Raw genomic sequence first — 21,870 nt, forward strand, 5'->3', positions numbered from 1 at the left:
CTGCATCCGCCGGAGATGGCGGGGACCAGCCTGTCCGCGCACTGCACGAGCACAACGGGCCAGGAGGACGTACACCCTGTTGACCACCCATGCCGCCCATGCTCTGGGCGGCGGCTAGCATCCTAGTTAGCCGGTCCATGGCGCGGGTCTGGCGGTCGGAATAGGACACTGGCTGCTGCGTCTGTCGGGTGGAGGAGTGCAAGAAGCGTTGCCGGGGCGTGGTGGGGGGCGATCTGTAATGCGATGATGAGGCAGCGGCGACCTGTCGGAGGTGTACGAGTAAACGACGAGCTCGGCCGGCCTGCGAGTTTTGCCGGCGCCGATGCGACAGGGATATCTCGCGGGGACTGGAGCTTGCGCTTGCGCCCGTAGCTTCGCCCTCACCATCTTTCCCACCGCAATCTGCATCCGCTCGCCTCCCACCGCCTTGACCCCGGCACGCGTCCCGTTTTCGCGTTGCCCAGCGCTGCCGTATCCTCTTGCATCCCTCGGCATTTTATTGCACGCCACCTCGGCCCGTAACGTGCGACTGCGACTGCGCGGCGTCGCCCACCCACTGTGCGCCCGCCATGGACAACGCCGATGCCGCGCCTCCCACGGCCTCCAACTCCCTTAATGGGACGGGCTCGCAGCCCAAGAAGGTCGCCTACTTTTACGACTCCGATGTGGGCAATTACGCCTACGTCTCTGGCCATCCCATGAAGCCCCACCGGATACGAATGGCGCACAGCTTGATCATGAACTATGGCCTGTACACCAAGATGGAGATTTACGTGCGTCGCGCTACTCTGAACTCTTTGAACATGAGACTGACTGCTTTCAGCGCGCGAAGCCCGCCTCCAAGTACGAAATGACGCAGTTCCACACCGACGAGTACATCGACTTCCTCCACAAGGTCACGCCCGACAACATGGACAATTTCTCCAAAGAGCAGAGCAAGTACAATGTCGGCGATGACTGCCCCGTATTCGATGGCCTCTTCGAGTTCTGCGGCATAAGCGCCGGCGGTACGATGGAGGGTGCCGCGCGCTTGAACAGAGGCAAATGCGACGTGGCGGTCAACTGGGCTGGTGGCCTACATCACGCGAAGAAAAGCGAGGCCAGTGGATTCTGCTATGTTAACGACATCGTCCTCGGAATCATTGAACTCCTGCGTTACAAGCAGCGCGTACTCTACATTGATATTGATGTGCACCACGGAGATGGTGTCGAAGAGGCTTTTTACACGACCGATCGCGTCATGACCGTCTCCTTCCACAAGTATGGCGAATACTTTCCTGGTACCGGCGAGCTCAGAGATATCGGAGTCGGTGGCGGCAAGCACTACGCCGTCAACTTCCCGCTGCGTGATGGTATCACCGATGAGACGTACCGCGACATCTTCGAGCCCGTCATCGAGGCCGTCATGACCTACTATTGCCCCGAAGCCATCGTCCTCCAGTGCGGTGGCGACAGTCTGTCTGGTGACAGACTTGGTTGCTTCAACCTTAGCATGGACGGTCACGCCAATTGCGTTCGCTATGTCAAGAGCTTTGGAATACCCGTCATCGTGCTCGGTGGTGGTGGTTACACCATGAGGAATGTGGCGCGAACCTGGGCATATGAGACTGGCCAGCTAGTGAACAAGCACATGGAGAAGCAGCTACCTTTTAACGACTACTACGAGTACTTTGCTCCGGATTACGAGCTAGATGTCCGCCCGTCGAACATGGAAAACGCCAACTCGACTGACTATCTCCACAAAATTAAGTCATCTGTAATTGACAGCATTAGGCGAACCGGAAAGCCGTCGGTAGAGGCTTTTACGAACATCCCTGATAACCCTCCCCAGCTTGCTGGCTACGACTCCGATGCTGAAGAGGAAATGAACGACCTCGATGCAGACGAGAACCCCGATGTGCGTTCTACGCAGCGCCAGCGCGATCAACAGATCGAGGCCGAGGGAGAACTTTACGATCCGAGCGACGACGAAGAATACAAGAATGGGCTTGGAGTGCGACGACAGCCAGGCGCTAGAAGGAAGCGCAACATCATGGACTTCCAGAACCCTAACGCAGACGAAGGTGCAGAGACTCCAGATGGCACTCGCGGCCTCAACGGAGAGCCTGCGCGGCGCCGAAGATCTGTTTCGGGGGCCTCGTCTGCCCAGCCTCCTAATGGCACCGCGTCACGGACCCGGACGCCCGCCATTCCTGCAACTGCTGACGAAGATGCCGATATCGAAATGGAAGAGGCAGAGGGGGCTACGATTCCTGCCTCGGCTGGTGAGTGAGACCAGGTCTATTTGTCGGGGCATCGACGTGCTAACTCTCACTTTCAGTCCCTGCTGAGCCTGTCCCGGCTACTGCTTCAAGGACACAGTCGCCACCAGCGGTGCCAACCCCCCCTGAGTCGCCTGCTGCACAACCGGCCGCGGCGGCAGCTACCACTGCAGACGTGGAGATGGAAGAAGCGGCCGAAGACCAGGCGGAAGCTGCTGACGAGGCCAAAGCCAAGGAAGAAGGCCAATCGGAGAGAGATACTGAAAACGTCAAGGGCGAGGTGCGCGCGGAGCTTGCCAAGGAAGACTCGTAGGAGAAAACAAGATACAGAATATGGCTCTCTAGGCCTCATACATGACAGCAGGGCGTTATGGGGTTGGGTGTCTGCTGCGATACCTATTTGCTCATTTTGATTTTCGAAAGGGGGCAGAATTCTTGCATGTAGCACAGGTCTTGCAAACTAAACTCATTGTTGCAGTCAGTCTACGTGGTCATAGACCGCAAAGAATACCAATACTGAAATGCCAATCGACGTTGCTTGTCGTACGTGATGACATGAAGCTCCTCTCGGCCTCTTTCGGTAAGCTCACCCAACGCTACCTCGGCATCTCGTCCACCTCCCACTTCGCCCACCACTAAAGGCACATCTACCCATGCATAACGAAGCCTTTTCTCACGTATGTCCTACTTCCTCCACGGCAGCACCTCGCACACAGGCATGGGCTGGGTCGATAGTATTCCCCGCGCGGGGAACCTCTACATCGGCGGCCTCTACGCACTATACCAGACGGACCTGATCAAAGCCGCGGGCATCACGCACGTGGTCTCAGTCGTAGACTACGAGCTCGGCCTGGACAAGCCACACCTCTCCGACCTAAAGAAGCTGCACATCTGGGCCGAGGACGACCCGAACGCGGATCTGCTGCAGTGGTTTGAGCGGACGAGTGCGTTTATCCGAGAGGGGCTGGAGGGCGAAGGGAGCGCTGTATTTGTGCACTGCGCAATGGGGAAGAGTCGGAGTGCGGCGGTTGTGGTCGCGTATTTGATGGCGCGGTATGGGGTTGGGGCTGAGGAGGGGATGCGATGGGTTGAGGAGGGGAGGCCGGTTTGCGATCCTAATCCGGGGTTTAAGGAGCAGTTGAAGGTTTGGGAGGGGATGTTGAAGGCAGGGGAAGGTGGGGAGAAGAGGAGGATGTATGGGGAGTGGAAGGAGGGTGGGTTTAAGGGGAGTGCGTGGGAGTGGGAGAAGAGGGTTGAGACGGAGAGGGAGAAGGCTAGGCTTTGACGCAAAACGGATGCAACTCAATTGCATAGTGCAAAGTTCGACCGTGGGCAAATGCGTCTTTGTCGATTAAGGGACAACGGCCGATGACGTCACCATGGATATCCTCCAGCAACTTTGCCTCTAAGAGACGGTATCAACCTGGACTTCACCCGTGGTGCAACATGAATTGCGAAATCAGTCCTCCCCCGGCGAAGAGACGAAAGACATCTACCAACAATGTAACGCCGATCAAGGCCTCCATCTCGCTACCTCCCACGGTACCTGACGCCGATACAATGCGCATCTTCTCCTGGAACATCAATGGCATCACGCCGTTCCTACAAAAGCCCATCACCACTTATTTCAATCCAACCAAACCAACCTCCAACGCAAACATCCCACCAGCCTCCCTCCGCGGCTTTCTCAAACGCCATCACTGGCCTGCAATCCTTTTTCTCCAAGAAGTCAAGATCGCGGCCAAGGACTTGAAAACGCAAGATGCAGTTCAGACCGCAGTGAATGCAAGCCTACCCGCTGAAACCTCCGAGTTGGGACCAGGCCCACGCTACGAAGCCCACTTCACGCTCCCCCGCGACCCCCACAACGCCCGAGGCTCGCGCGGCACCGGAAAAGTCTACGGCGTGTGCAGTATCGTGCGCGCCGACGTCGCCAAAAAGCTTGCCGCCACAGTCCGCACCGTGGACTGGGACACCGAGGGCCGCGTGTCTGTCGTCGAGCTGCACAGTCCATCGACAAAGCTCGCACTGTTCAACATTTACGCCATCAATGGGACAGACGCGCCCTACCGCGACCCGGCGACAGGGGTGCTCCGCGGCACCCGGCATGAGCGGAAACTCGCATTCCACCGATTTCTCATGGAGGAGTGTCTGGAGATGGAACAAGACGGATGGGACGTCTTCCTTGCGGGCGATATGAACGTTGCGCCAGCCGCTATCGACGGATTTCCCCGGCTGCGCACATTTCCCCACCAGCACGTCGTCAATCGCGCGGACTTCAACGCTAGATTTCTGGACACTAGTAAGAAGAAGCAGGGGGAAGGGAAAGTATTCGAGGGGATTGATGTCTGGCGGAGGATGAATGAGGGGGTGAAGAGGTATACGTGGTTCCCTCGGGGGCGGCAGTGGGGTAGTAGCTGTGATAGGGTGGATTATATTGTTGTTGGAGAGAGCATATGGGATCGGGGAATGGTGCGTGGGGCGGGAATTTTGGATAGTGAGGCTGAGCGGGGACCGAGCGATCATGTTCCTATCTGGGCTGATATTGGGCTGTCCGGCGTGGACGAAGAAGGAAACGGTAAAGGAGCTGTGTTAGACGGTATGCGAAGTTATGACCTCGGTGCATAAAAACCCACGTCTGTGGTCTTGCGCCTTCGACCTCATCCCGGACGTCATCGACGTTATACATTTCTCCATCGATGAACATCGCCGTAAGAGTTGACCTGCGGCATGTTACCAGTGATTTTTTATGTGGATTGTTGAAGAAGCGCGGTTGAACTCAGTCGAGCCAAGGCTTTGCGTTCGCGTCTTACTGCACCAGCTGCACACCCTCTTTGTTCAGACAGACTGAGCGCGTTCTGAACCACCGCATTGAGTGACAAGGCTAGATGACGATGTTGTATAGTGAATGCGTTCCAACGAGGGCAGCACAGTCTTGTATTGGTCTGTAACATCCGCTCAATTCCTCCAGAGTGCCCGACTCGAGTCTTCCCTCCACCTTCGCCTTCTGCTCCGCACACAACTCACCTTGCGCTTTCCCAAAAGACTCACCGCCCAATGCCTCGGCCCCCTCAACCAGGGCCTCTTTAGCAACGGAGCAAAGCGAGAAATCCCCCCGGAGATCTACCAGCCACCAGAATTGCCAGCATTGCAACCGTCACCAGATGATCCGACTAGAAATGTCAACGCTCTTCGACTCGCAAATCAAGCAGAAAAGGTACCTTTGCTAAACGAGCTGCGGTCCCAGATGCGCGAGCCACGCCAACTCGGCCGATGATTCCCGCCATTGCCAGGCGAATGCTCATCGTTGCCTCCCCGGCACTGTCCCTGCTCACAGTCCCCACAGACAGTATCACTTTGTGCGCTGCCCTGTCCCTCATCGTGGCCAACCTCGTTTCTCCAGTCATTTAGACGCTCCCACATGTCAGTTTTGGAGGGGTCCGCGCGCTGTGTCAGCGCAACGCGGATCTCGTCTTCGGAGCGGGAGCTCCACAGCTCGCGCGTCTCGAGGCTCAGCGGGTACAGCAGCTGGGACTGCGGGGCGTGGATCTGGGCTTTCATGATGGCGGGCGAGATGGCGGCGATGACGTGGACGTCGGACACGATCTGCTCGCAGTAGTTCTCCAGCGGGAGGTTATTGACTTCGGTGCCAAACGGGTTCTCCAGCTCGTTACCGATATAGAGGATGCCGAGGACGATGTAAGCCGTAGTGATCGTGATGGGTATGCACAGCCATCCTGTGAGGGTGGTGAGCTGGAAGGGGAGCGTCAGGAGGTACACCCATGTGATCTGGCTGATCGTAATTGAGTATGCAAGCGGCAAGGGTGTAGTCTGAACACGTTCAGTTGTCGCGAGTATGTGGTGCAAGTCGTTCATGACGTTCATGCTTTGGTTCTGCGCAATTCCCAGCTCGAACGTGCCCATGTCGATCTGCTCCGTCAGGTATGCCGAGAGGTGTGAGAGGATCTCCAGGGGCAGGTTTCCAACCGGGTGCTTGGCTCGCTTGATCTGTTTGCGTGGGTTCGATCTGGCCATTGGAAAGCCCATCCAGTATCCCACCTTCTTGCACAAGAAGGCTCGTCTCGGGGGTTCTGGTTCTCCGGCGTTGATTGCGAAAGTATCGAGATGGGCAATTAACGGATGCAAATCATCGTAAGTGGCGTAGGGTTCGAACCGGAGTTTATGCTTGAGAGCGATTACAAAACCAGTGATCTGGACGCCATGGGTCAGCAAGAGCCATGATCGCAGGCGCCAGCGTATTTGCAAAACCAAAACCAAAAGCACGACTCTACTTTGGCTACTCACAAGGTTCAGCGCGGCTGTCTTGGATATAAGGATAGTCTTGGCCCTTGACCCTTCCCCTTCTTTCACATGAAGCCAGATATGTCGCGCAAGTGATGTTGCTGAAGCACCGAGCATTGCCCACATACGCCGACCTTCCATGTAGCGTTCATAAGCTGTCTGACTCCGAAGGTTGAGAGCAAGTCCCACAACAAGTCCAAGCACTGTTATGACGATCGGATGGACGTTTACTTGTATTGTCAGTGAGTTTTTGGGAACCCAGCCGAAATGCGGATTTACTCGTGTGCACCTTCTCAGAGATGGTCGTAATGAGAGCAGACCACATTCCAATGCCAAGCAGCGGTGCTACTAGCTTGGGAGCGACACTACCGTGCATCCTCAATGCTCTTGGCCATTTGGAGTGGCGTCGGATATCTCGAGGTCCCATCTATTGCTGGTGAGCTGATGGCCTGAAGATCCCATATGAACATACGAAATATGAAGAGATGACCGAGGACCCGCCATGCGAGCCGGGACGAACACTGCGCCTTCGCAGATTGCGGGTTTGAGCCATGAGGTCGAAATGTGAGGAATTGGCCAGTAACACGTAGATGGAAGTTGATGTTGAAGCAAGACTCTGTTAAACCTTGAGTGTAAGAGATCGATTTAACAGAATTTGTGGTTGGAATTACTTGTTGTTGGAGGTGTATGGTGACACATGAAACTGGACGCAGTGGCTCTGGCTCGCGCAACCATCTGCACAAAATCCCATCATCTAACGGTCGAACCGAGCGCTAGTGAAATCGTTGTGAATTCTTTCAAAGATGCTACTGGATGTGCAACTTTGACGTTGTCTGGACCAGGTGCGAATCCAGCAATGAGGACGACATTAGCGAACGACCGTTGACGAGAAGGTAATCAACTTGGTCTACAACGGAAGAAAGCTGGGGCTGTTACTTAAAGTTTTCGAGCGGCTCTGGGGACCGCAGGAGATATCAGCATGACGTTACAGCCCAAGTGAACACGGCACGGGCAGAGATCTAGAGCTGTATGGATGGGGTTAGTGGGGCGCACATGCTTTTGAACAATTGCCACCATGTAACCAGTGTCCGTGGTTTGGTGGCTGCAATGGAGCGCTCCTACCTCCAGCACAACTGTGTGGAGTATCGAGGGAGGTGGGAGTGGAATGGACAATGCAGGGCATAAGTATGCAGCCGCGTCCTTCGTAACCTCTTAGATTGAAGGAAATCTATTAGAACTTTACGTAAAACAAACCTTTGTTGGATAAGCACTAAAAAAAACTGAGGAGGCTGAAGTGTATGGGGTGTTGGAACTTTTGTCAGTGAAGCTATCGATATCATAGCAAAGTTAGGGCACAAGCAGAAGAACCCAATACATGCTTACGCGAATTTGGTATATCTAAATTGCCGTTGACAGCACCCACTACATGAAAAGATTCGATGTGCCAGTTGCTCCGCCCTCACATGGATTTTGTAAGCGCTCTCACAGACCCGCCGCAAAAGCCAGCTCATACGCGAAACCCAATGTCAGCTTCGCATGCTGCAGCATGTGCTCGAAGTTCACCGTCTCCAACGTATCTTGGCTGGAATGGATATACGGGCTATCGTTCTCGAAGGCGCTCTCGAAGACAAACGCACTCGGGTACCCGTTGCGATACGCAGACGCATGATCGGAGCAGCCATAGCCGCACTCGGTGCGGACGTAACCGATGTCGCAATACTATTAAAAGTCAGCATGCTGGAAAAGCCCAACGTGGGCAGACTCAGTCCACGGTGGGGTTAAAATTTCCCGAACGATACTGTGTGCTCACAGAACAACATGATAATAGAAAGTCAAGACGTACCGCATCGATGACCTTAGTAATGAAATCCGTAAGGCCCGCATCCACATAATCTGTGATGACGCCCACCACTTCTGGCTTTCCTTGGTCCGTGGTGCCTTTCGAATACCCAGTCATATCCTGCTGCAGCATGGCCTTCACATCTTTCCCCTCAGCCTTGTACTTCTTCCATATATCGACGGACCCAAGAAGTCCTCCTTCTTCCGCTGCATACCTGTACTCGTTAGCAAAACCATTCCACTTCAAGACCTCTCAAGAAACGAGCAACCCACCAATGAAATTCTAGCGTGTTAGGCGCGCTTCCCGTCCTAACATTCTCGTCCGTCAACAATACCCTCAACGCCTCCAAAATCGTCACCGTCCCACTCCCATCATCATCCGCCCCCGGAGCCCGGTTATTAACGCGATCCGCATTCCGCGAATTGATGCTATCCTGGTGCGCGCCCAGCACCACCGTCTTTGCGCTGCGCCCTGGGATTCTCGCGATGACGCTGCTCTGCAAGAAAGAATGCCCAAACGCTTCTACCGTCACGTTGACTGCACCAGAAGCCGATACGACGTCTTTCACGGTTTTAAGGAGCCAGGCAGAGGACTGTGCACCGTAGGTGGAGTTAAAGTAGCGGTTTTGGAACTGCGTAAAGGGCGTAAGGGTAGCGCGCATGGAGGCGGTAGAGAGGAGCGGGAGGAGCGGGGTGATGGCGGACTGCTGGGTGACAGTGGCAGGGAAGGTGACAGCTGCGACGTTTTTTTTTATCGAGGGTGCGTCGAGGTCTTCCGTGATGTCGATGAGATTGGTGCCTTGCTGTGGAGAGAGTGAGTTTGACGCATGTTATTGCGAGACGAAAGGCTTACCGCGAGTAGCTCGAATTTCTGCTCTTCAGTCACTTGTTTGATGTTACCAGGAGATAGCTCAATCGTGCGCAGAGACGGTGGCGCATCGCGTGCTGGAATACTGAGAGCACTTGCGCTGCATGCGGCGAGGGCCGTAGCTACGATGAAGAGCTTCATAGCGAGAAGGACGCCTGAACTGTACAACCTGGCGAGAGCATATTGCCGCCTCTATATACTATATCTTCTGTGGGATACAGTATCCATGAGGCAGGTGAGTTCGCCAGATAGAGACAGTATAAAGCGCGACTCCATGCTATACATCGCACCTTGGTATGTAGCGCAAACAGGCAGGTTGGATGACGATACTTTTGCCGGTGCCGCCTTGGAGAAGATTCGCACGTGGCACAACAATCGCGGATTGTGTGCAATTTGTTGATGGGTTCTGATAACAATGGGGTTCATATATATCCTTGTCGAACTTCCTAATCTGGACCACCAATGGCGTGATTGCAACAGGGTTGTATATTACCACACCTTGTCTGTCGCAGTCAGCGTGTTGCAGAGGGGCTGAAACCAGAGGTCAGCACAATGCGAGTAATCATAGCACTGCTCATAGGCAATCCATGTGAACCAGGAAGAGACTTTCTCATGGCCGACGTTTTGATTGTTGCTTCGTACCCAGATTGAAGACCTCAAAAGCGAACATCCCTGCCCTGCCCCGTTGTAGATGATGCAATACTCTGTTGGCTACTTGCGTCCTTTTTCACCCAGTTGGGCCCGTTCCTGGTAACGCCGGTGCTCCAGGCAAATCAAAAGTGCATCTATCGTGGGTATTCTATCCACTATATTGCCATCCTCGAGACCCCGCTGCTAAAGATGCTGGAATATGATATAGTAAGTCGCCATTGAATGTATGTCCGTTGATAAGTGGCCAAATTATGCAAGGACCTGCCCGAGCTGTGGCTGTGATCGTGACGTACGGTCAAAACTGTCACACTGCATTGCTCCTCCTGGGATGGGGCAGTGTCACCTTACTTTGCAGAGCGACTGCCAATATGCTGGGGTGTGTGCAGCAGTCAAGTCGCCCACGAAGTGAAAGAAACCATTCCCTTCTACCGAACGCCTCGCTTCCGCAATTGAATATCTTAAAAGCAACCCGAACCATGTCATTGTGCGCCGGTCATGACTATCGCTGAAAACTAGTATCACCGACTCGTTTGCCGTGGAGTCGACCTGCCGCTCCAAGGCAAGCCAGGAGACTTGCTCTGGGCAACTCGCGGCATTTTCTGCGTTTCTTCCTCCTCCATGAGTACTTCAGTTGTACACCAGATCTCACCGTTCTTAACGGCGGTTTCGCTACCCGTGATGATGTGCTCCACTGACTCGCCACCGGAGCTGTTGACCCTCGTCATGCGAAGAGGTGGATCGAGCATGCTGTTCTTTCCACTTGTAACGTGCGTCGCATATTGTGTTCCGGGATACTGCCCGTAGGCGTACGTGGTGGCCTGGCGTAGCGTGACGATGCCGTAGTGCTCGAGGACGCGCTGGAAAGGTCCGCGTAGACAGGGCACACAAGACACAACGAAACCTGTGAGCACCTCGATTGAACACCACATCTCGATAACGATGATGTCAGCGTAGGCGTCTCGGCTGTGTTTGAGGGTGAGAATCTGTTTGATCTTGATGATGGATGCGACACCAGCAAACACGCCCAGACTCATGAGCAGGCCAATGACGGCGCGCTCGCGGAGTGGACGTTGGACCTTGCGAAGGAAGTTCATCGGGAGCAGTGCGTAGATCCAATCGGTCAGGATGACGAAGGCTTGTACTGTGACTTGACTGGCTGATTCGACGTGGTATGGCCAGCACTTTCCCGGCACGTTGTCAGAAATATCCCACATCTCGCTGAGAGGTATACAGCCCAGCAGTTGTGTGAGCATGTTGTACGCACTAAGCACAACTTGAAACGCAATCATGGCCCAAAGGAATCGCCGCCACGGTTTATCAGACTCCAAGCGAAGCAGCATCAGGCCAATGGATATCTTGACCATGGCCATGGACCATGCCCAGAACGGTTGTGCGATGATGCCCCAGAAGGCAGATTGCTCCATGTCAGCGATTGTGAACTTGGTCCGGTCGCCTTTCCAAGAAGGAAAGATCCACTCGACGCTCTTGAAGAAGAGAGATGTGTTGATGACGACGAGAACCTGCATTGCACGTGAGAACAAACGCAGCACCAATACGGGGAAATCATACGTAACCCACTGCACAAACGTAATCGTCTGCCAGCATCCGAAATACCGGAAAGCAGCGAGTCCATAGTCTTGCGATGAAGAGGAGAGTAGCTGTGGCGAGCAGGAGAGTCGAGATGACGCTGAATTCCCAGGCAATGTGGACAGCGCGGGCGGAGGGCGGCGCGGGCGTGCTTCGATCCATTGCAACGGCGGCTCGCTCTCACCTGCGTGCCGATTCAAGTGAGCGATAGAAAGATGTGTGAGGTGAGGTGGGGTGAGGTGTAGAATTAAGTGGAGTCGGAGTCCGTAAGATGGATCGTCTCGTGTGCTCCACGTACAGGGAAAGAACGGGGTGTGGCAGGCAGGGAAGGCGCGCATTGGTACAGGAAACAACGATGGCCCCAGCTGCTGCGTGCAGACCCAGCATTGATGTTCCGTCACACTGAATGGCCAGGGCTTGCGCATCGTGGTAGCACGCCGCATGAGCGCGCATGAGCCTAACCGGGCGGGGAACGATGGTTCGAGGCTGGATGCGCAGCGACTCCCACAAGAGATGGCAAACGACGATCGCCCTGACTCGCGCGAATACAGCGTTTGGAGCATCGAGACACGCGACCGTGCGCTCCCCCAGCTTCAGGAGCAACTCGTCTATGTCTGAAGCTTATGGCTTGACTAGAACAACCGCATGAGCGAACCCTGCACCTGCAGCAAGCCTGCCCAGCCACGTGAAGCTCTCCGGCCCACGCAGTCTACAGCTGGCCGCGCTGCGCCGCGCTGCCTTGCGTTATTGCCGCTGTTGAAGTGTTCATGCGACCATCAGTCGCAACACTGAGTCGACATGAACGAGGTCATAGCGCTGTTCCGCATTTCGACGGCAGCCATGCACTTTTACGAGCAAGGGCCCGGTATAGGAGCATTCAAGCTGGTGGTCGACGGAAGAGCGGGACGTGGAATCATCCCAGTGCACGCCAAAGCCGATGCCCTGCTCCTTTCTTATACAAACTCGCCGGTGCTTACTGATTTGGTCTCGTAAATCATCGCACCCAATTACGCTACATCCTTTGGGCATTCGTCCATGTCGCAAGGACCGTGGGGCGTAGCAGGTCGCACCGACAACACACCGCCGGGAGGTGCACAACGCCGCCGGGAAAACGTGCCACTGCTCCGATGGCTTCCCGATCCAAAGGTTCCATGTTCCACAAGACGAAAGAGCCACGAGCCAAATGGCCACTGCAAGCCTCGGACGCAAGAGTATCCAATGGCCTAGCTGAACTCGTTCTCGAAACGAGTCCGCCCGGTTTCCAAACGACCCCAATACATAAGCGAAAACGAAGAACGTTGTTTCCTGGGTCGCCAATATTCCACGCTCTGGGGCCTCGCGGCTGCTAGATACACTCATTAGGAAGGCTTAACCTAGTTGAGCGGAAGCGCTGTGCCTGCCGATGCAATTAGCACAGCAAGCGTTGACACATAATCCGAATATCAAAGAATCTTGTCAGTAAACCCCAATCAGGACCCTGATACCACAATGAGTAGCTTTGACGATCGCGGTGTAAGTTCATTCTAACTATCAGTAGCGTTCAGTAGCGCGACGGCTTAGCGATCCCGTCCTCGGACATACCGAGATGCTTTCGCTACCACTACCAAACGCGTCATCTAAAGCTAGGTACGTCCGCGGCCTGTGCTGTTTTGTATGTGTATCTCGAATCGAAATTTCGGCTCTCTAAAGCCTACACAAAAGCTCTCGAAGATCTCCGGTACCTCACGTGATGGCAACCCGACCGCCTGCAGGCATCTATAGGACATACTCAAACTGCGAAGATTTCGTTCTACTTCCCAAATGCACCCTGATTCATGCCACAGACTTTGATATGCATCTCATCCCCGTATATCCAGGACTCCATACGAGCCCGAATATCGCCATGCATCAGTCTTGTTTCCACGTCATCACTTCGCGATTCATCAACGATCAGACCCAACGATATTGTCACTGGATGGAATCAGTGCCGGGAAGTACAGCGTTGAATCCAAGCCCAGCACGTACCTCATCTGCAACGTCGGTGTTGCTAACATCTGCCACTCAATCGTACTCAACGTCGAGAAGTCCTTGACACCCTCCGGAAACCTCGGCTGGTATGAGACATTGACCTGCAACTCAATCGGATTATGGTGCCCTCGCACATACATGGCCTTGATCCCGTTCGTCTCGACAGTGGCTCTCCCACGGCATGCCACATCGGACTGAATGACCAGAACCGCATTGAGCCGGTTCGGGATCCCACCTCTGGACTGCTCGTTCTCGTGGATATAGAAGCGTACTGCGTTGGGTTCAGCAAGCTGGGGCAACTTCCACGTATCGCTGAGGATACTACAGGAATGTTCTTTCACGACGGACTCTTTGCGGCTCAGTGAAGTATTCGCGTTGATGGTGCTGCCAGGAATGTCGACGCCCGCTGTAAGCGATCCTTCAAATGCCCACTCGACTGAGGATGTTGTTCGTCTCCCTGTGAGAAACTGCGGCGCCCAGCGCTTCACCACAGCTGTGCTTGCAAGGCCTGCTTCACTCGGCTCAAACTGCAACATGATGTTGGCCTTCTTGAAGCGATCGTTGTGCGGACAAGAGAACTGCAATGTGAGGCAGACCAGCCATGCTCTTTTCCCATTCAAAAGGCCAGCATCGATGCTCTGGACGGTAATAGTCGTCGTCTTCCACGTGCTGAGATCTTGCTGGTACAACGTCGCAGGTGGAGCAGGCTGCTCCTTGCTGAAGGAGGAATTGCGGGACTTGGACTCTGGGCTTGACATACTAACGAGTGATTCGATCTAAGTAAAGTGAAAGTATAAAAACTAGCACTGACCGCCAACATGGCTACAAAACGGCGACCTCAATGCCTCTTGAACACCTGCGCTGCATGTCCCACTCTGGAAACGCATCCGCCGCGGCGAGATGACTTGCACAGCGCCTCCTAGTGAGCTCCATCATCCAGGCTGGCGGGCGTGAGACTGCTGCGTAGAAGTATTGGCCGACGATGTAGCCGTGGGGACTCGCATCTAGATATTCGGCCGGTGGTTGCCCTATAAGCAGGTGCTGAGACAAAGAATGGACGAGTGTTTCTGGAGTGGCGACCGAGCGAGATGTTATCTTTGGGTCCTTCGTCATGCAGCCAGTGGGCGTGCCCATGGTGTTGGTTCACCGCGGCTAAGCGAACTTCTTTGATGCTTGTGGACGCAAACGGACGCCTGCGCAACGCGAGAATCAAGCGACCTTATGGATGCATGATATGCATGAACAGTGCATCGACCTCGAGAGCAGGAGGTTATTGATTTTCTGCTTGCAGGTCTGGACTGCGGTGATCGTCAGGTACAACAGGCTCTTCGCCGTATCGTGTTGGCGGACCCGCCGTCGTTGAGGAACAGCAACCAAGAATCCCGCTACCTAGTGAGGATCATTAGAACGGCCGCTACTGCAACTACGAGCGATAACAACCAATTATTTGAGACAAGATGCTGCGGTTCTAGCATTAAGATGTGTATTCAGCACGCACCCGTCGCATTTGCATTTAGTACGCGATTCAGCAGCTAAGCTGGAGACGTTCCGAGTTGCTCCCAAGAGGCTTTGGCAGTGACTGAGCAGCCTCATCTTGCAGCCTTACACGAATATACAGCAAATCTTTCACTTCCTTCAAAGCTCTCAGGATGTATCTTGCAACAAGCACCTACTCTTTGAGCTGTACTCACGATAAACAACCAAGAGCCCGGCTGTGAAGCGAAGATTATGGACATCAACAACAAGAACTCTGTAGCAACATGCGACTTGGCCTTCTCGCAACCAGAATTTGCATACTTGAGCAGGAGTCTTTACCTCTAGACGGAAACATCGCACATGGGCCGGTACTGTGTGACCTTTAGTCAAATCGATGGATCATGCGTTGTGCCATGAAGAACATAAAAATGGAGATGGCGCGTATATTTATACCCAAGCAGCGCACACACGCTGTGAGTAGCCATCCAGGGTCACGAGGGCGACATGATATAGGGCTCCCAAAATCTTGGGTAGAGATGCATGCAACGGATTGCCCATGATATCTATATGTATCTCGGAAGTTAAAAACAGAGCCCATGTGTTCGGCAGAAACGCAAGTGGTACATAGTCTTTCCGAGAGAATGTTTTGGGACACTGTACAGGTCCGACATGCGCTGAATGCATAAGACGTTCAGATAACATCACCACGAAATTTACAACTCTCTTGGGGCCAAATCTGCAGCTGCAATTTAATTGCATATCGCGTTTGGCTTGTACCCGAGCCTAAGGCTAGACATTACAACATGCTAGTACTCATCACCCAGGCTCGGACCAACCAGACACATTGGTTCGTGTATAAGCACTTCGAGTCCTTACCCGACACACCATAGGGATTGATAGTGGATGTATGGACCCGCGCTCCCGAATAAACCAGAATGGACTGGGTCCTCCTAATTAGAAATAATGGTTCTCGTGTTAAATAATAGAGGAACCTCCTCGCGCGGACATGACCCAGATCATGAAGTCATTCTGGAGACACAAATAACGGTATGCCATGCAATTGCGGAGTGTGTTGTCTGAAATTTAGTTTGTGCACGAGCAGAGGAGTAGACCATACTGCGATGGGTTGCCATTGAATTGGCCATCGGACACAAATAAACGAGGAGTAGCCACAAGTTTAGAGGGTAAAAAGCAATCCAACTTCTTCGACGACAGGAGGCACGTCCTCCCCAGAACATGGAACTAGGCGAATCAGGTGTTTAGACACACGTATCGCGAGTCTTGAAATGCTTGAAAGGGCGGACAGACCGTGTTCTGAACGCCTGCGCCTTTTCAGACACACATGTTTCATAGTGTAAGACTCATTTAGCAGCCGAGCATGAGAAGCCGCCGAATTTAGCAAAGAAGTGTCTCTCCCCCAGAACATAGAACATAAGACTTTGGTGACTCTTTTTTTTAGCGACATGTTTCATGGCAGCTGGCCACAGGACTCGTCGAAGAACATACATAAAGTTCGCCGAGAGTTGGGTAGTGCAGAAAACTTCCTCACAGAGACATGAGTGCAGTCATGCTGATACCTTCAGTCAAACTTCGACATTGGGTGTGAAGTTTCTACGAATGAACAGAGTATGGCCATAGTATGGCTTAGAACAGATTCATGGACACACATTCGTCCGAGACATCCAATTCTTCGAAAGAGCAGCATACGGGTCAGTTATAGTGTCAAGAGAACTCTGCTTCGCCGGGACATGGTGGTCAATATCTTGACCTTCTGGAAGCATGTATCAAGCCCAATTGCGAGCCTTTAACCACAGCGTTGTTGGCGGCAGTTTAATAGACACACATCTTCCGGTTTCCACTCTGACTCTGGAACAAATAATAGATAGGCGGGCGGACGAGTCCACTGTGAACGCCAAGTCTCCATACTAACACATCGCGGTCATTGCCGGAAGTTTTTGGAGAAACAGATCAAGGTTGCGTTCCAATTTTCGAGAGATAGGCCACGTTTCCAAAACTCCATAACTTCTCACCACACATGACCACTGTTGTTTCCAATTTTGGAAGGGTAAGTAGGATGCAGTTGTGAAGTTGAGAGGAGAGCGCCGCACCGCGACATAGTAATGGACGCGTCGACGTTAGACACACGCATTAGCAGCTGCACTGACGCATTTATGGTTAACAGGCACAAATACCATTGTAAGCTTTTCCAGACATCTATGGACACACATGGCCCATGTCTAGAGTCGTCTTTAGAAGAGTCGGCTGGAAGAGCAATATTTCTGACCACAAGACTTTGGAAGACCAGAAGAGCAGACTACGCAGGTGTCAGAAACATACAGAAGCACATGATCTTAAGCCTTAATACTTGGGAAGCGCTCACGCACAGACAACGGATATTAGATCATCTGGGGGTTTGCAAGCCCACATCCGCCTGCTCTACCGGAGCTTCAGGAGAGAGGGAAGGAAATAAGACATCCGCATGGCATCCGGCGGCTTCTAAACGCATCATATGCTTCATCTCCTCATTTTAGGAGGACGTGCAGAGGGGCCATGGGCTTGCAACTTCTAGGTTTTGAGACACACAGCTGTGTCCTTTCCGGCTATTTTCGAGGGAACGGGGACGGAAAAGAGCATAAGTGCGACCCAACCATGTTTTAGACACACCTCCGACAGATGGAAGGAGGATCGAGAGCACGGGAAGACGGTCTATGGCACAACCGGTCTGACGTTGTACACACACGTGTTCATTTTTACCAGAGATTTAGAAGGAGTGTACAAACCGACAGATCATCGGAGAGGGCGATTTTTTCTTCGAACATCCATGGCGACCACTGTCGAAGGCTCAGGGGGTAGGAGAGCGAACCTTGACACGATGAGTACTGGAAATTGATGGATTTTTGGGACAACACATTCACATTCCGTATATGAAGGTCAGGAAGAGCTCAGCAAGAGCCATAGTGCTTGAGCCTTCCGTTTTCTAAACACACAAAGCATAGTGTCGCGTGATTTTCGCAAAGATCGGGGAGCCACATTATGAGGTGAACTTTCGATGTTTTGTCCAAGTATCCGATTCCACGGTTTAGAATTCTCAAGAACAGACAGACAGAACATTCCAAGGCTTTTAAAAGTTTGCAGACACATCCGACTTTCCAGTGGTGATTTCAGAGATACAGGCGGACGGACCATTCTACATTTTGGACCCGGCAGACGCCCCATCTGAAGGACATTGCACGCTTTTTGAACACACGTAGACCTTGCGGTCGAGTGGTTTTGAGAGAGTCGAACAAAAAATCCACAAGGCATTCAGATTCGAGCTCTTCGAAGACCAGATCAACGAAGCATGTAAGCCTGCTCCACAAGTTTTGAGACACATCTGACGCCCATTTGGACAATTTCGGGGCCCCAGGCAGACAAGCCATGCAGTGTAGCGAGTTTCTTTTCTTGTTGGGAGGAACAGATGGATACACCATGACACCGGCAGCGTATGGGTTTTGAACACATATGAATGTCCTCAATTGCCATTTTGAGAACACACAGAACCTCATGTGTATTCCGATATGCGGCTTTTCAACACCACACCAGTGATTCTTGTGGATCATAGACACAGATGAGAGCCTCGATGCCGACTTTCAAAGATCGGCCGGACGCACCATCGTACTCTTGCCGGCGCATTCCAGACACACGTGGCTCGTCCATGTCGTTTTTTGTACGGCCAAAACCATCAACCATAACGTGGTTGAAGCGACGATCATTAGTACTGGAACACCAACGCAGCGTCCCAGTCTTGTCGTCTAGATATGCTGAGGTCATTTCGGATGCACGATACAGTCACGGATTTTGCATCGCACACGCAGACAGTAAACACACGACGTGATTTGGAAAGAATATTGCATAGCGGTCCTCCGAGGGTATATCTCCACTCTACCTGCCGCGTCCATCTAGCCCAAGCACACCTGAACGACATCCCTAGACCTGGTACGTAATCGTCTTCAGCCTGAGGAACTCATCGAAGCCCCAACTGCCGTTGAAGCGGCCCCATCCGCTCATCTTCGCACCACCATGCGGCAGGTTAGTCTCGTCGTGGACGGTCATCGCGTTGATGTGCACAGCACTGTATTTCAATCAGCCCATTGCTCTGCTCACATCACCTGCCAAGTGTGAAGGGGACAAGACTCACCCGCTCTCGATCTGCTTCGCAATCCTCAGCCCGCGGCCCAGATTCTCCGTGAACACCGCACTCGTTAGCCCGTACTCTGTGTCATTCGCAATCTCTACTGCTTCTTCCTCGCTGCTGATCTCGATGACCGAGACAGAAGGTCCGAAAGACTCGGTGTGGTACAGCTCCATGTCCTTGTTCACACCGTCAACAATAATGGGCCGCATGCGCGTCTTACTCGCCTCCTTCGTCTCCGGGTGCGGCTCGTCCTTCTCGTGGTCACCGTGCACGACTTTGGCGCCTGCTGAGACGGCCTGAGCGACAAGTCGCTTGTTCTTTTCGACATTGGCGGCCTGAACGAGGATCGGCGCGGGCTTGTCGCCGCCGAATATGCCTTCGGCTGCGCCCTTGAAGGCCTCGATGAACTTGGCCTTCACGTCCTTGTGCACGAGGATGCGCTCCGTCGCCATGCAGATCTGGCCCGAGTGCAGGAATGCGCCGAGGGCGCACTGCGTCGCGGCCTTGTTGAGATCCGCGTCATCTAGAATGATGGCGCTCGCCTTACCGCCGAGCTCCATAAGCACGGGCTTGAGGTGCTTGCCCGCGCTGGCGGCGATGATGCGGCCGACGGCAGTGGAGCCTGTAAAGTTGATCTTCTTGACGGCGGGGTGCTCAATCAGCGCGGTGGTGACTTGGGCGGCGTCTTCGGGGCGGTGGTACAGGACGTTGAGGGCGCCGGCGGGGAGACCAGCTTCGGTGAGGACGGAGCCAATAGCCCAGAAGCAGCGGGGGGAGAACTCGGAGCCCTTGAGGATGGTGGTGTTGCCGGCGGCGAGGGCGTAGAGGACGGAGCGGATGCCGAGGATGTAGGGGGCGTTCCTGGCATCAAGTCAGTTGTCGCCGACCCATATCAGCTCAACGAGACTGCTCACCATGGTGCAATGCCCAAGACGACGCCAAAGGGCTCCTTGACCACCAGGGCGGCCGTGTTGTCGTCTGAGCACGTTGGAATCACGCCGTTGATGCCGCTGCACCTGCCAGCCACGTCCTTGAACATCTCCGCGCCCAGCGGGACGTTGAAGCCAGAGCTGAAGGCCGCCGCCGAGCCCGTCTCCTCCTCCATGTAGCGCCCCAGCTCTTTGGCGCGCGCCGTGACGATGTCGGCGGCCTTGAGGAAGATGTCGCGGCGGGCGGCGGGCTTCGTCCTGGCCCACGCCGGGAAAGCGGCCTGCGCGGCTTCAATGGCGCTCTTGACGTCGTCGAGGGAGGCTGATGAGGCGCTCCATATCTCCTTGTGCGAGCCGGGCGAGATTACGGGAAACGTGGTCGAGGTGGTGATTTCCTTGCCGTTGACAAGCAACGGGACGGTGTATGACGCGTCGGAAGCCATGATGCTATCCTAGAACAAGACAGGGTCTGGTATTATTATATATGCGGGATCGTTTACGCTGAGATCAGACGGAGGGGCCAAGCTGTACAAGCTATGCGGGGCGCGTATGCGGGGTTGTTTCAATGCGTCGCGTCGTGCTTGGTGTGTGGCCAGGGTGGGACAGCAATGCAGACAAGGAGAGACGACATTGTTTTCCTAAATACGCAGCGACCGCCACTGGCTCGGGAGCACGCATCGTGAAGACGGCAGTTGAAGCCGGGTCGGACGTGGAGATGTGAAGGCATTCTAATCCCCGCGGCGAGCTGCGGCGCCGTTTCTGCTAGCGCCATCTCGCGGCAGCCTCGCGCGGGTCGTTAACTCCCCGATGTGCTACGTCGTAGATGCACAACAACTAAGAAGAGTTTAGTGTGCATATTGTGAAGCTTTGTGTGGGGATCGCTTCCCTTCAAAGACGACTGACCGTCACCTAAGCGGCCGAAAACTGGATAGATGGCAAAATTTGCTTGATAGATCTACACCAAATCTATCAGACCAACCCACCGTTCCCACACCATTCCTCCCCTTTGACTTGCCATACTTACCATACTCCTGATCCAATCTACCACAGGCACTGGAGTCCGGTACTCGCCCTACCCCGCGAAGTACAATGGCCTGCTCCAAGCATTGATCTCACCTGCGCCTCTTCCCAGTGCTTCGATCTCCCTACTGACTTGTCAGCAGAACTGTACCGTAACTTTCTCTTCCTCTCCCCCAACCCGTAAGACCCTAGATCTTGGTGTCCATAGGACTCACCGGCGCCATGTGACTTCAAAGGCTTTCAGAAACCCCATGTTACAGTCCGCAGCGTCCCACTGACAATGAAGCCCCGGTCGGCGCAATGAGACGCAATATCATTCCCAGGCCCACCCGGCGCATTCGCAATTCCGAGTGGTTTTCTGGCGTGCCAGCCGACAACGCCATCACAGAATGAACTGGGTATTACTGCAAAGCGCAAACCGCATTCATGTGTACGACCCGCGTACGAGGCTACGCCTACCAAGACGCGTTACCGGTGCCGTGCCTTCCCGGGATTTGGTTGCTCAGGTGCTTCCATTTCTACCGCCCTCGGCAAGCATCGCTGCCGCCCAAAAAAAAAAAAACTAACCCGATATTGTGCCTTTGCGGCGTACGTGGGAAACTACTGCCTCGAGGCACACCCAGTATGTGGCGGGTTGGTCTCGCTTGCCAGACCCATCAGCGCGTGTGGGCGCCCACCCCTACCAGAGGTTGTTGGTAGTACAAAAGTGTACGCTAGCCCTGTGTCATGCATATTATTGCCCGCAGGCTATCCCAA

At 53.9% G+C, this 21,870-nt stretch overlaps 9 protein-coding genes across 9 annotated transcripts; 4 read left to right on the top strand and 5 right to left on the bottom strand.

Moving 5' to 3' along the window:
- Positions 1–163: 163 nt before the first annotated feature.
- Positions 164–2,787, top strand: CC84DRAFT_1152467 (uncharacterized protein). The gene is made up of 3 exons (XM_018176801.1): positions 164–773; positions 824–2,264; positions 2,321–2,787. Exons 1-3 carry the CDS (start codon positions 570–572, stop codon positions 2,572–2,574), a joined length of 1,899 nt encoding a protein of 632 aa, XP_018032545.1. The 5' UTR covers positions 164–569; the 3' UTR covers positions 2,575–2,787.
- Positions 2,788–2,795: 8 nt separating this feature from the next.
- CC84DRAFT_1252747 (phosphatases II) lies at positions 2,796–3,546 on the top strand (the record flags this gene model as incomplete). Its single annotated transcript, XM_018184362.1, has 1 exon — positions 2,796–3,546. The coding sequence occupies exon 1, from the start codon at positions 2,941–2,943 to the stop codon at positions 3,544–3,546; it is 606 nt and encodes a 201-aa protein (XP_018032546.1). The 5' UTR covers positions 2,796–2,940.
- Positions 3,492–4,955, top strand: CC84DRAFT_1167305 (DNase I-like protein). The gene has a single exon (XM_018179149.1). The coding sequence runs from the start codon at positions 3,708–3,710 to the stop codon at positions 4,887–4,889; it is 1,182 nt and encodes a 393-aa protein (XP_018032547.1). The 5' UTR covers positions 3,492–3,707; the 3' UTR covers positions 4,890–4,955.
- Positions 4,956–5,101: 146 nt separating this feature from the next.
- CC84DRAFT_1126339 (uncharacterized protein) lies at positions 5,102–7,312 on the bottom strand. Its single transcript, XM_018175740.1, has 3 exons — positions 6,843–7,312; positions 6,567–6,793; positions 5,102–6,473 (listed from the first exon to the last, which is right to left on the bottom strand). The coding sequence occupies exons 1-3, from the start codon at positions 6,988–6,990 to the stop codon at positions 5,466–5,468; spliced, it is 1,383 nt and encodes a 460-aa protein (XP_018032548.1). The 5' UTR covers positions 6,991–7,312; the 3' UTR covers positions 5,102–5,465.
- A 733-nt stretch (positions 7,313–8,045) lies between these two features.
- On the bottom strand, positions 8,046–9,411 carry CC84DRAFT_1179129 (Zn-dependent exopeptidase; the record flags this gene model as incomplete). The annotated part of the gene is made up of 4 exons (XM_018180389.1): positions 8,046–8,282; positions 8,407–8,617; positions 8,676–9,205; positions 9,256–9,411. The coding sequence occupies 4 exons, from the start codon at positions 9,409–9,411 to the stop codon at positions 8,046–8,048; spliced, it is 1,134 nt and encodes a 377-aa protein (XP_018032549.1).
- Positions 9,412–10,355: 944 nt separating this feature from the next.
- CC84DRAFT_1262182 (uncharacterized protein) lies at positions 10,356–11,726 on the bottom strand. The gene is made up of 2 exons (XM_018185130.1): positions 11,491–11,726; positions 10,356–11,441 (listed from the first exon to the last, which is right to left on the bottom strand). Exons 1-2 carry the CDS (start codon positions 11,668–11,670, stop codon positions 10,440–10,442), a joined length of 1,182 nt encoding a protein of 393 aa, XP_018032550.1. The 5' UTR covers positions 11,671–11,726; the 3' UTR covers positions 10,356–10,439.
- A 560-nt stretch (positions 11,727–12,286) lies between these two features.
- On the top strand, positions 12,287–12,962 carry CC84DRAFT_1167310 (uncharacterized protein). The gene has a single exon (XM_018179150.1). The coding sequence runs from the start codon at positions 12,307–12,309 to the stop codon at positions 12,499–12,501; it is 195 nt and encodes a 64-aa protein (XP_018032551.1). The 5' UTR covers positions 12,287–12,306; the 3' UTR covers positions 12,502–12,962.
- Positions 12,963–13,430: 468 nt separating this feature from the next.
- On the bottom strand, positions 13,431–14,273 carry CC84DRAFT_1220541 (uncharacterized protein; the record flags this gene model as incomplete). Its single annotated transcript, XM_018183180.1, has 2 exons — positions 13,431–13,458; positions 13,513–14,273. 2 exons carry the CDS (start codon positions 14,271–14,273, stop codon positions 13,431–13,433), a joined length of 789 nt encoding a protein of 262 aa, XP_018032552.1.
- A 4,590-nt stretch (positions 14,274–18,863) lies between these two features.
- CC84DRAFT_1126344 (aldehyde dehydrogenase) lies at positions 18,864–20,797 on the bottom strand. Its single transcript, XM_018175741.1, has 3 exons — positions 20,080–20,797; positions 19,169–20,026; positions 18,864–19,102 (listed from the first exon to the last, which is right to left on the bottom strand). The coding sequence occupies exons 1-3, from the start codon at positions 20,535–20,537 to the stop codon at positions 18,958–18,960; spliced, it is 1,461 nt and encodes a 486-aa protein (XP_018032553.1). The 5' UTR covers positions 20,538–20,797; the 3' UTR covers positions 18,864–18,957.
- Between the last annotated feature and the right edge of the window lie 1,073 nt (positions 20,798–21,870).

This window comes from Paraphaeosphaeria sporulosa (genome assembly GCF_001642045.1).
Source record: "Paraphaeosphaeria sporulosa strain AP3s5-JAC2a unplaced genomic scaffold CC84scaffold_9, whole genome shotgun sequence".
NCBI lineage: Eukaryota > Fungi > Ascomycota > Dothideomycetes > Pleosporales > Didymosphaeriaceae > Paraphaeosphaeria > Paraphaeosphaeria sporulosa.

Bases quoted from the DNA above. Each gene is read 5' to 3' on its own strand.
- CC84DRAFT_1152467 (XM_018176801.1), top strand. From the start codon at position 570: ATGGACAACGCCGATGCCGCGCCTCCCACGGCCTCCAACTCCCTTAAT. The intron at 774-823 runs GTGCGTCGCGCT...GACTGCTTTCAG, and splicing joins ACACCAAGATGGAGATTTAC to CGCGCGAAGCCCGCCTCCAA. The intron at 2,265-2,320 runs GTGAGTGAGACC...TCTCACTTTCAG, and splicing joins TACGATTCCTGCCTCGGCTG to TCCCTGCTGAGCCTGTCCCG.
- CC84DRAFT_1167305 (XM_018179149.1), top strand. From the start codon at position 3,708: ATGAATTGCGAAATCAGTCCTCCCCCGGCGAAGAGACGAAAGACATCT.
- CC84DRAFT_1126339 (XM_018175740.1), bottom strand. From the start codon at position 6,990: ATGGGACCTCGAGATATCCGACGCCACTCCAAATGGCCAAGAGCATTG. The intron at 6,794-6,842 runs GTAAATCCGCAT...TGACAATACAAG, and splicing joins CTCTGAGAAGGTGCACACGA to TAAACGTCCATCCGATCGTC. The intron at 6,474-6,566 runs GTGAGTAGCCAA...CATGGCGTCCAG, and splicing joins AGACAGCCGCGCTGAACCTT to ATCACTGGTTTTGTAATCGC.
- CC84DRAFT_1262182 (XM_018185130.1), bottom strand. From the start codon at position 11,670: ATGGATCGAAGCACGCCCGCGCCGCCCTCCGCCCGCGCTGTCCACATT. The intron at 11,442-11,490 runs GTATGATTTCCC...CGTGCAATGCAG, and splicing joins ACGTTTGTGCAGTGGGTTAC to GTTCTCGTCGTCATCAACAC.
- CC84DRAFT_1167310 (XM_018179150.1), top strand. From the start codon at position 12,307: ATGAACGAGGTCATAGCGCTGTTCCGCATTTCGACGGCAGCCATGCAC.
- CC84DRAFT_1126344 (XM_018175741.1), bottom strand. From the start codon at position 20,537: ATGGCTTCCGACGCGTCATACACCGTCCCGTTGCTTGTCAACGGCAAG. The intron at 20,027-20,079 runs GTGAGCAGTCTC...ACTTGATGCCAG, and splicing joins GTCTTGGGCATTGCACCATG to GAACGCCCCCTACATCCTCG. The intron at 19,103-19,168 runs GTGAGTCTTGTC...ATTGAAATACAG, and splicing joins GCGAAGCAGATCGAGAGCGG to TGCTGTGCACATCAACGCGA.